Source organism: Callospermophilus lateralis, chromosome 8, assembly GCF_048772815.1.
Source record: "Callospermophilus lateralis isolate mCalLat2 chromosome 8, mCalLat2.hap1, whole genome shotgun sequence".
NCBI classification, from domain to species: domain Eukaryota; kingdom Metazoa; phylum Chordata; class Mammalia; order Rodentia; family Sciuridae; genus Callospermophilus; species Callospermophilus lateralis.
In genome coordinates this window covers 37,924,033-37,936,522 of record NC_135312.1, presented here as the reverse complement: position 1 = coordinate 37,936,522, position 12,490 = coordinate 37,924,033, and the positions used below count along the sequence as shown (strand labels likewise).

General features: G+C 36.0%; 1 protein-coding gene across 6 annotated transcripts in view; it reads left to right on the top strand.

The window, feature by feature from the left end:
• Fryl (FRY like transcription coactivator) overlaps positions 1–12,490 on the top strand; it is a 229,476-nt gene that overhangs the window by 139,609 nt on the left and 77,377 nt on the right. For all 6 annotated transcript variants that reach the window (XM_076864900.1, XM_076864897.1, XM_076864896.2 and 3 more), the window contains 5 exons: positions 1,168–1,254; positions 3,979–4,150; positions 4,800–4,932; positions 7,978–8,085; positions 11,450–11,687. In XM_076864900.1, coding sequence (XP_076721015.1) covers positions 1,168–1,254; positions 3,979–4,150; positions 4,800–4,932; positions 7,978–8,085; positions 11,450–11,687 — 738 coding nt within the window. The remainder of the gene's footprint in view (positions 1–1,167; positions 1,255–3,978; positions 4,151–4,799; positions 4,933–7,977; positions 8,086–11,449; positions 11,688–12,490) is intronic.

Genomic DNA, 12,490 nt, shown 5'->3' with positions numbered 1-12,490 from the left:
AGGAAGTCACTCTGGGTGAGATCATGCATGCCTGTAATCCCAGTGACTGGAAGCTAAGGTAGGGGGATCACAAATTCAAAGCCAGCCTCAGCAACATAGCAAGATGAACAACTTAGTGAGATCCTGTCTCAAAATAAAGAATAAAATGGGCTGGAGATGTGGCTCAGTGGTTAAGCATCTCTGGGTTCAATCACTAGTACCAAAAAAAAGGAAGTTGCCATATAGGATGAGTATCATGCCATGATCCTCACTGGTAAAATTGATTCCTCCTCTCTTCTTCACCCCCATGCTCTTTTTCTTCCTCATGACCCCTGACTCACATTAGTACATCACCTGGCAGGATTACATCACATACTGAAGCCTTTTTTTTGTAAGGCATTCTCTGAAATATAATTTTAGCTTTGTAGCTGCTGCCATAAAGGAGGTTATTAGAAAGGGATTAAATGTGTGTGGAGTGAGCTAATCAAAGGTTTTTGCCATATTCTTTTTTGGGACATCAGCCCTGGAGAAATGGGTAAGATTACTACCTCAACTTAGAAAGATGCTCATTCTAGAACAAATTATTATGTTCTCTTAGCACTGAAGCTATGACAGTTTAGATGATCTATAATGAAATCTTTTTTTTTACAGTGAAGAAATTAAGAACTGTTTAAACAAATACATTTCAATTTATTAGAGCAGAGAAGTAATGATAATTTATAGAGTATCAAAAAGACTGATAAAACAAATTGTGTCTTAGATCTAATGTTCAGAAAACTAATGTCATTAGTTTGCCTTTTTCTTTGTTTCTAGAATTGTGAGCATCCCAGCACAGCAGTAGATCTGTAACACTCCTCTCAAACATTGGTTAATCCGATGATTTATCTTTTTTTCCCTTGGAGAGCTCCTTGCCAGAGCCCTTTCGCCCTTGACTTGCGGCCCTCAAGACTTGCTGTACACCTGTCATCTTAGGACTTCCTTTCATCATCCTTCTACCAATTCTTTCACTTAGATTATAAATGATAAGTCATATTTTAACCTTAATTCATATGTATTTTTCTTTTGTTTAAATGTATGGATTTTTTTAAGGTACAAACCTGTATCATTGCCATTATATACACAATTTTTAGATGGGACTTAATATGTACTAGCAGGTTGTGGTTTTGTTTTTTTTTTTTTTTTTAATAGGAACGTTTGGATTTTGCAATGAAAGAAATAATATTTGATCTTCTCAGTGTTGGAAAATCTACTAAAACTTTCACCATTAATCCAGAGGTAAGAATATATATAATATACTAATAATATATATTTCTATATACCATATATAATAATATGCCATATATAATTACTACCATATATAATATATATACCACATATAATAATTATATACCATATACAATTACTACCATATTTAATAATACATGGTAATAATATACCTTCCTGTACTATTTACTTATTTCCTTTGAGCAAAGTTTCTGGAATCAAAACTTTTAGGTTTAAATCTTAGTTCTACTTCTAACTACAACTGTGATTCAGAACAAGTTTTTTCACCTCTCTGAGCCCTGCCAAATGATTTAATGGTCATGTTAAGCCTTGTAGGAAATAACAGAGGGATTAAATTCTCCAAGATATGCAGCTCATCTGGCTTCTAGAAGTTCTGACATGAACTTAGGTTTCTTTTACTTTGAATGATTTCTATTTAAGGTGCTTATTAATAAATATCAGTCATTCAGCATTTTTTGAGCACCTAAAATATTCCAGGCACTATTCCAGGTGTTACAGAAAGACAAGAATCCTTTTACCCAGGAGGAGCTTACAATAAAAAATAGTAATAATATGTAGTAAATATTATATCCTACCTTTGCTGATTTTATGCTTGAGTCTTTATGTTTCAAAATATTTTATGACCTAATTTCCTAATGACATTTGAAAATATAAAAAGCTAATGACATTTGAAAATATAAAAAGGCAAAGTAGGACTGGGGCTTTAGCTCAGTGGTAGAGCACTTGCCTCGCACATGTGAGACACTGGGTTTAATCTTCAGCCCCACATAAATAAGTAAAGATATTTTGTCCATCTACAACTAAAAAGATACTTAAAAAAAAAAAAAGACAAATAGGTGTTATCTTTGTTCTTATTTATTTTAAAGTACTATGCTGGTCCTCATAATTCAATTCTAAGATATATGTTTATGTGGTAACAAGTGGATTTGAAAGTTACTCAAGTTTTTTACTTGTAGGTTTTAAAAATAAGCTAATACTTAAATTGGGTAGATAGGAGTGTTTTTTGTAGATAACATATTTAACGTGGCTTCCAGCAACAAAAGTCAAAGAACAGAAGATTTTTTTCTTGAACATTCATCTTAAAAAATATTCTCTCCATTGAAGTTGATTTCTGAAAGTAAAATATTTTCCTCACCAAAGTTCTTACTAGGACTAGGAAAAGTTTTAATTCTGTTGGTTTGTTTTAAGGGTTATTGTTATCATTCAGGCTTACTATATTAGGATTATATTTGATCTGTATTCCCTATTTAGGAATCTTTTTAAGCTTGTGAAAGCTGGTTTAGTTAAAAATCACATAAAATTATCCCTTAACTCTCTTATTCAAATTGCAAATTGCAATATGTAGAAAGAAGGTACAGGTGAAGCAACTGCAATTAACCTTGCTACACTGTAGAACTTCCTGCTTCTTCTACTGGTCTCCTGCGACTGAGTGAAGCTTGACCATCTGATAGGTAAAGGGAGGGCTTCATTGCCCTGCCATGTCTAATGATGAGTGAAGCTTAATGTTTTCATTTTATTTAGGGCTCAGAGAGGTGAAATAAATTTATACAAAAAAATGAAATAAATCTATACAAAAAATGTATAAATGATAGTTTGGTTTTCTTCCTGTATTCCAGTGAACTCTACCTAGCCCAGTCACTGGGAGGAGGCTTGCAGCATGCCGTAGAGAGCATTGGTGTTAGGTTGGAGCAAGTTACATCTTGGGCTGAAGTGGTAGGGATGCAGACAGAGGTGGCAGGCTATTCACTGAAAAATGGAATATCGAGTAGCAATCAAGTTTGGAGAAAATATTAAGTCAATCTTGGGCATCTTTTGGATGTCTGAGAAGAGAGATCGCACAGGTCTGAGGGTCTGAGTTTGGAGGAAAGGCATGGGATTTGTTGGTGGTCTGGGATGGGTGGTATTTGAATCTGTGAGTACGGGAACTTTCTTTGGGAGAAAATACATAATGATAGAAGGAGGAAGCTTAGGAGTCTGACATGCAGGTAGTGATGAAACGGGCAGTCCATGGTACAAAATAGCAAAGGAAGGGAGTGTGTCAGGTGCACTTAGTGGTACCTGTGCTATTGCAAAGTCCAGTAGGATGCCAGAGAAGGCCCACTGGTCACAGATGAATGAGAATTGCTTCAGAGAAGCAGTATGGAAATATCCGGTGCATTAAGATACCTGAATATAGTTAGATGGGTATGTTCAGTTGAGAGGGAAATGGCGAAGATGCAAAAAATGAGAAGCGATCATTGATGGTGGAATGTTCCAGAAAATACAAAAATATATAGGATTTCAAAAAGTAGGAAGGTCATCATCGCCTGCACTGTATCAACAGCAAAGAGGAGGAATAAGAGGTACTATTCTGAGTAGATTGGTACAGTTTGTGGAGAGAGGTTGAGTAAAGTTGTTTTTTCTCGCTCTTGTGAATTGAAAGAAAAGTCATTTGCTTAGAAAAAGGAAAGTATGGACCAAAGAAGTCAAGGTAAAAGAAAAAGGAAGAGGTTTGGAATACACTTGGAGGGTAGGAGAGACACTTGACCCCAGAAGGGAATGGGTGGGATTTGGGGATTTGATACTAAAGCAAAACTCTAGTGCCTAGACTGGTTATTTTTCCTTCTGTCTTCTTTCTGCCATCTCCCCTAGTGTTATTCGGTAATATATTTCTCACATGAAAGAAGATAATGTATGGCACTGATTTCTTCCTTTTGAAACTTTTTTCCCCTAAAGAGAATGAACATAGGCCTCAGAGTCTTCCTTGTAATTGCCGACAGTTTGCAGCAGAAAGATGGTGAACCCCCCATGCCCACAACAGGAGTTATTCTTCCCTCAGGAAATACTCTTCGTGTGAAGAAAATTTTTCTTAATAAAACTTTGACAGATGAAGAAGCAAAAGTCATAGGTTAGTGTCAACTTGAAGAAATAAATTACTTTGTAACATTGTTTAATATTCTTTCTAAAATTATCTGATCAAATCTAAAGTATATATTTGCTAAAAATGGTTATTTTAGTATATACATTAGTATCAAATAACTACATTTTTTATAATGTTTATATGTCTTCATGTTGAGAGTCTTCCTGTTAGATCTAATTTCTCACAGGATATGGCTCACTCAATTTTATCCTTTCTTCTTCTTAATTTGTATTCTCTGCATAATTTTTGTACATTTCCTCCACTTATTCCAAAATACTAAAGCTGATCAGGAGAAGAATATTTTATAGTTGAAACTCCTTCTTTGTGATAATAGTAGGTTCATGTCATTTAAAGATTGATAAGGTCAGGCTTGGTGGTACATGTCTGTAATCCCAGTTACTCCAGAGACAAAGGATGGAGGATTGCAAGTTTGAGGCCAGACTGGTCAACTTAGTGAGACCCTGACTCAAAATGAAATTTTGAAAAGGACTGGGGATGTGACTCGGTGGTAGAGTGCTTGCCTAGCATATATAAGGCCCTGGGTTTAACTTAAGATCAATGGGCTTTTATTACCCAAACTAACAATTGTTTTTATAATTTCTGATGTATTCTAACTATGAGATTTTTTTTGCCCTAGGAATGTCAGTTTATTATCCTCAAGTAAGAAAAGCATTAGATAGTATTCTCCGACATTTGGACAAAGAAGTTGGAAGACCAATGTGTATGACTAGTGTGCAGATGTCTAATAAGGAGCCTGAAGATATGATTACGTATGTAGTAAATGATTTACCTTCATTGCTATTTCACTTTTCATAAAAGTTCAGATGGTTCATTCTTACTTACCTGTTTCCTCACTTTCTCTTTAGACTTCTCCCAGGTTGCCATCTGCTGTACTTTTGAATACAGTGACTCCTTCCACATGTCCGTTTTATTCTTTAACTTAATATTCAACTAGTGCAGTAACAGAAGTCACTCTGGGTCCCAGTGTAGTTACCAACTAAAGGCCTTACATTTATTCAGTGAATAAATTCAGATGTGTGTTATATGGGCATGATTAGGTTATTAAGACAGAAGCAAATGCTCTTACTTCCAGAGTCAATTAAAAAAACAAAACACAAAAAAAGACAAAGAAATTCCAAAAACCAGAACTTGGGTATTTTTGTCTCTTAGAACCAGGGGGTATACATAGGGGAATAATGTCTGAGTAATTTCTTGTAGAAACTCATTCTACCCCATCCCCACACGTTATTTGTCATCCCGGTGTCTTCTATATTGTCAGGGACTTACTCCTCAGGAGGCTGTATTTTATGGCAGCAACTTCTTTTGTTTTCTAGAAAACATATTCTCTATAAGGGAGATTTTTATGTGTTCTAATATTTGCATTACAGTCTGATGTAACTATAATTGTGCTTTTGTAATACAAATATGCATATTTAAATTTTATGTAATGTGCATTTTAGTTGCAATATACAGTTTTTATATGCTGCTGTATTCTAATTTCTCTGAGCTTCTGTAATGTGAAGTTTTTGTCTATATTCCCTTCTCTGAGATATCTTTCTTCTTGTCACCAGAACCATTTTCCTCATGTAAGTCAGTCAGTTTGCATTCCATTCCTCTGACTTTCTTGTAGTGTCTGAAGTGGCAGCAGTATCAATATTCCCTTATCTGCTATTTCTTCTGTAATTCCATTAACATTCAACTTGAATTTCACTTCTAGTGCATTTTAATTTAGGGTCTTTAGGGTCTTTCAGTCATGAGGAGAGACACAAGATGAAAATAAAGATTTTATTACTTATAAGTCCTTCAGGGAGAGGTGGGGGTTGTACACAGCACACCTGGAGGCCACACACACACACACACACATAGAAGGGTGTTATGAAGGGAAAAAGAAAGAGAAAGGGACTCATGGGTCCAGAGTGTTATTCAAACAGGTTTCCTTCAAGATGTTTTAGTAGTTGTGTTTAAAGCAAGAAGTCACAAGGTCCAGGAGGTAATTCTGTGACTAAGAAATGGCCATGGTGGCTTATCTGCACAGTCCACACAGGGTGCTGGTGTCCGTGGGGCCAGTCAGCCAGGGTGTATCTAGCTGTCCCAGGGGGAGGTGGCACATACCTGGATCTGTCACATCAAGTAAATGGTGGAGAATGAGGGGTGTATGTAGAATTAGAAAGTGGGTCAAGGGTGACTGAGCCCTGTGCCTTAAATGAGAAAATTAAACTTGTATTTTAAAACAAATGCCAGGGCAACATAAAATTATAATTAAACTACAGCCACATCTCTTCATTTCTTTGCCGTACTTGAATCTTTGTTGGCTGATTTTTCTCCTTTGATTCTCCATTTTTATAAAATGTCACATGGCTTTATCACTGGGAAACAAGCAGGCAACACCCCCGCACCCTTGGCTGGCTGTGTGAGAACTGGGTGGGCTCCCACAGCCCTGAAAGATGTGGTGTGGTCAGTCACTGATCATGGTGTGCTTCTGTCACTCACACAGTACCTGTGGACTAACAAGCCAATAGCAAATTTTGTGCCATTAGCTAATGTAGAGTAGCTGAAATTTATTTCTTTATTAATTAAATAATATATGTGATTTAACTAAATCAGTGACTGAAACTCACGCATTTTGGACCCATGCAAAGAATGGACCAAACACATAAACATCTGTAGAAGAAATATTGAATCATTGCCCCTATAACAAATACTGATCCAAAACACTTGGAACATTCCTAATTATTTTCTACATAAAGATTATTTTATTAGGCCAAATGGAGAACAATTTTGATAAAATATATTTAAAAACCTTACATTGAAATATAGACTGAAATAAAAAATTAAGAGGTTAGATATTTAAAATTAATAATAACTGAAACCCTCAAATAGCTATAAGAGGATATAGTAGAAGAGCTGGGGTTGAGTTCAGTGGGAGAATACCTGCTTAGAATGCCCGTGGACATGGATTCAGTTGCTAACACCCCACAAAAAGAAAGGTAGAAAGGAAGGCAAGAAAGAAAATATAAGATAATTAAATTATTAAGCCTCTACTCTGGAGAGTCTAGGAGTTTCAAAAATTGGCACATTTTAGCCAGATGTGGTGATGTACACCTATAATCTCAACAACTTGAAAGGCCAAGACAGGAAGATCCTAAGTGTGAGGCCAGTCTCAACAATTTAGCAAGACTATCTCAAAATAAAAAGAGCTGGGTCTGTAGCTCAGGGGTAAAGCACCCCTGGGTTCAATCCCCAATACAAAAACAAAAAGCACATTTTATTATATAAAATTGAAACATATATATTTGTATGTGTATCACAAAAGGACAAAAAAATTAATGCCAACAGTGATGTATAAGGATGTCTGATTCTGAAACCCTTGTTAGTATGGAATGTTAAATGAAAAAAAAATTTGTTGTTAATTTTATAGGCCCCAAATAATAGATATTCAATTATGTCAACACTACTATTCATAATATTAGTATTTAACAAATATTTATGGAAGGCTAAATTGTTTTAAATAATCTGATTTTTATTTAAAGTATTAGAATTTGTTTACATATTATTTGATAAAGTTGATGTGCTTCGTTTGTAATTAATGAAAATTTTATTGCTTGCTGGTTGTCTTTTTCTGGAATTATCTCTGTATTATTTTATCTGATGCTGGGTTAATTTTCTACTGGATTTGTCTTAGTGTACTTTTCATAATAAGTGCAATAAACTTGGGGACAGGCTCCCACCTACTGTAATAATTTTTGCAAATTTGATTTCATTGGGCAGCGTATATAATACATTTCTTATTAAGTTCTTTGTGATATGTTTTTCAGGGGGGAAAGAAAACCTAAAATTGATTTGTTTAGAACTTGCATCGCTGCAATTCCAAGGTTGATTCCTGACGGTATGAGCAGAACTGATCTCATTGAATTGTTAGCAAGGTAAATAAGAATTATTATTATCTGCTGTGCTGATTTTTATGTCTTTACTATCCCTTTAAATTTGTGATACACTTCTGTTTTTAACACTGCAAACCAGTAATGAAGACATTTTCAGTCCTTTATTTGATTTACTTTCTAAGTCCCTGTTGTCTTTTATTATTTATTAAACACATTCTCCCTATTCAGTTTTATCTTCTGAAGTTCTTTTGGATTTCCATACAGATCCCATTTTTCAATTCTTTATCTTTCTATCTGGTAATAGTTCCTTGAATTTATATGACAATTATTCCTTAACATATGGGCATTATCAGTGTGTGGTGACACCCAGTTAGGAATTAATTACTGTGTTTACTCCTACAGTCATTTCTTTAGTATCCTGAGTGGTGATCAGGTCTTTTCTTTCTCCCCATTTTTCTCCTGTGACAGAGCCTATAGCATTTAAGTTTATTTTTTTTTCTTTCTTTTATCAAGATATAGCTCTACAAAATGAGGAAATGTCATGACAACCAAACTTAAATACTAGCTCCTAAAACTAATTCTGAGTTGCACCGGTGACCTATTGAAAAACTTCCTTGTTCGTACCAGTAGGGACTCCCTAGATAAGCGGTCAACAATTTTTTTCTGTAAAGGACCAAATAGTAAACATCTTAGGGTTTGCAGATCATATCTCTACCATGTAGTTCAGTAGCAGCCAGCAATGATCTGTAAAGGAGTGGGCGTGGCTGTGGGAATTGGCGTCCATCTGGCTGGATTTAGCCCTTGAGCCACTGTTTGCCAGCCCCTACCCTAGATGGAAAACCAAGTATACTAACTGTAATAGAACAGGGATGCTCAGCTCTGTTGAAAAATATGTACTGGTTTCTGGGCACTTACCACTGAGACTCAAATCAAATATGCAATGAATAAACGGTGAATAGATTGCTCCAGGTTCCCTCCACCCTCTTCTTGGGAATACCTGGTGTTCAAACAGCCACATACCACCCTGTCAGCTGATAAGGTTGGGGCCAGAGATCGAATGGTCTTTGTCTCTCGTGAGTAGAGGAAAAAGGGGTTGCTTTGAAACTTGACACCATTCCATAAATTCCTCCTTTTCCACTCTGCCTCTTAATTTTTGCTGCGAATTACATTACAGAGTTACAAAATTCATGCCAACATCAGAAATTAGAGATATATTATTTATAACACTCTTCCTTGGGAGAGCAGTGAACAGCTGCTGTTCTTACTCTGCTCTTACTCCTCCCACCTCTGCTTAACTCACCTGAGATTTTGTGAAGGATGACCACCGTGATAGGTTTCCCATATTCTCCAACTGAATGAAACTGCACCTGTAAGGGGCAGTGACTGGGGAGCCCAGGAAAGCCAGCATCTGAACATCAAATGACAATTTGCTTTGCTATTTGCTTTGCTTCCTTCCCTAATGACATTTGTTTCCTGATTAATTGACTCAGTGGAAAGGAAGACTCTAGGGTCTGTTCTCTCTTGTACTCTACCCCTATCATTTGGAATTGTGATGTTAAGCAAATCTTGACTTAAAGTAAAGGATATAAAGTTAATTAGTTTCCCTACCTTTAATCAGCCAGGACTCATTGTTACCTCATTTTCACAAGGAATAGTTAACTCATGGATCTTTGTCCTGAGTCACACAGATGGGTGTATGATCAATGCTACATTCATGGATTTGAGGGATGTTGAAATAACCTTTAAGTCGGCATTGTGGACAGTGTCTCCCTTGGTGTGTCACTCGTAGATAGAACACACTGGGCCACAGAGCCTTGTTCTGACGGTTTCCTTGTGATGTGCTGATGTAACTACTACTGCTGCTTCATGCCTCATGCCCAAATCTGTGAGGCTGGAATACCTATTCTTTTCAGCCTCCTTCTTAGTGGAAGGTTGGTTTGGTGAAGACCCGAACTGAGTTCAGCAGGGTAGACACTGTGGTTCCTCCTTTCTCCTAAACTGTGCAGCTTCCCTCCTGTCATTGTACATGACTCCAACTGCGCAGCTTCCCTTGCACTTTTGCAGTTGTGGTGTGGTAGGGATTTTTTTTGTTCTTTAATACTGGGAATTGAAACCAGGGTTGGATGTGGAGCCACATCCCCAGCCCTTTTTATGTTTTATTTAGGGTCAAGTTCTCACTAATTTGGGTGAGGATGGCTTTGAACTCATGATCCTCCTGCCTCAGCCTCCTAAACTGCTGGTATTACAAGCATGCGCCATTGCACTTGGCATTGTGTTATATTTTAATATTAACTTTGTTTTGGTACTGGGGATGGAACCTAGGAGCACTTAACCACTGAAGCACATCCCCAGCCATTTTTATTTTTTATTTTGAAACAAGGTCTTGGTAAGTTGCTGAGGCTGGCCTTGAATTTGCAGTCCTCCTCCCTCATCCACCTGAGATGCTGGGATTACAGGTGTGTGCCATTACACCAACTTAATATCACTTTTTTGTCATATTCTTTTAGGCTAATTCTAACTCTAATACATTTGTCTTTAATTGTCAGTCACCAAATAATCCTCTTCAGCCCCAAATTTGAAACTCCTGTTCATCTGGTAATAGACGTTGGTGGCTTCACTACAGCAGCTCTTTTTTGGATGATTTTCTTATTCATCATTCTCTTTTTTTTAATGTTTGATTAAAATCCTATAACTGGAATTATGTTCAAGGCCTTGTAATATCTTGATTGTTTTAAAAAGTAATTTTGTATAGCCTCTTCTCTAATTTATTTAGACTTAAACTCTCTTTGGGGCCTTGGGTGTTGAGTCAACCCATTTTTTTCCCCTAGGCATGTACCATTTATGATGCAACTCCCAGATTTACTCTTATTCTTACCTTCAAGAATAATTGCTATTAATTGATTCCATCTTTATTTTGTATTTTCTTTTTCATAATCAGCCATCTTATATAAAAGTAACCTCAGCTACATATAGGAAATGACTGAGATAAGTCATGTCCTTTCCCATGATGTTAAAGGACTAAATAAATGTGAGATAGTGCTAAGATATTATGTGACTTGATATAATATTTTATTGACTATAAAATAACACAGTATTTTGAAGTTTGAAAGTTTAAATGCATTCCTGACATGTCATCTGTATTCTGTTTTAAACTATAGCATTTAAATTAGGATCAGAGATGTCATTCCAAATTATAGTGAAAATACCAACTGATGTGAATAGATTCATGTAGACTTAGTTGGTATAAGGGATGAGTATCACACAAGAAAGTGAACATTGGCTCCTGTCTTTGCACTTTTTACAAACCAGTGAAGAGGACATATATTTTAGCGACTTAGTTTTAAGTTTAAATGATAAGACTCTAGGATAGATTTTGAGGTATCTAATGGAATTTTGTTCTCGGTAGGCTCACAATTCACATGGATGAAGAACTGCGTGCTCTGGCTTTCAATACTCTGCAGGCACTAATGCTTGATTTTCCAGATTGGCGGGAGGATGTTCTTTCAGGATTTGTTTATTTTATTGTTCGTGAAGTGACTGATGTCCACCCCACGCTTCTTGACAATGCTGTAAAGATGTTGGTACAATTAATAAATCAGTGGAAACAAGCAGCCCAAATGCATAACAAAAACCAGGACTCACAGGTACCAAATTCTCTTATACTCTCCCTTTGTATATGATCAGTGGTAAATGACCAATAATGATGTCAATATAGGTTTACATTCTCAAAAATTTATATTAGTTTTACCTACTCTTAATGTGTTCTTAATTCCTTGCACTGAATTTCCCAGTAGTGGATATGTTAAATATAAAATGTTTGTGTTTCGCACCTTTTCCCACTTATTGTTATCCCTTTGATAACAATTCTGTTTTAGTGAGCATAGAAAGTAGAGCTAATTCTAGCTCTCATTTATATTGTTTCTGATATTTTCTAAACTTACACAATAAAAAATTTTGGTAGTCTTCCATTTGGATCATCTGACTATTTTATCAAAGGCACCAATCCCTGCTTCACATTTAGTGTCTGTATTCCTTAACGATAAAAGATGCTTAAATTGTTGGTTTATGATAATGTGTAAATCATAGAATCTTGGAATTTTAGAGTGGCACCATCTAAGCCAACCCAGCTTTCCAACCTTTAATGAGCATATGATGCTGGCTTAAGAATCTCTGTTTCTAACAGATTCCCAGTGATGCTATGCTGCTGGTCCACCTTGCAGTAGGAAAGATATAAACTCCTCTCAGTTTTACACATAGGAACATTAGACTGAGAGTAGTTAAGTGTTTGTTCCAAGGTTACAGAGTTGTCAGTGAGTGATAGAAATTAGGTACATAATTCATATTTAGATACTTTCTTCTTCTTGCACACTATTACAGTTTTATAAATGAAATACTATTCAAATTGCTTGAGCCAAGACAGACCTATAACCCTAATTTCAGTGACTTG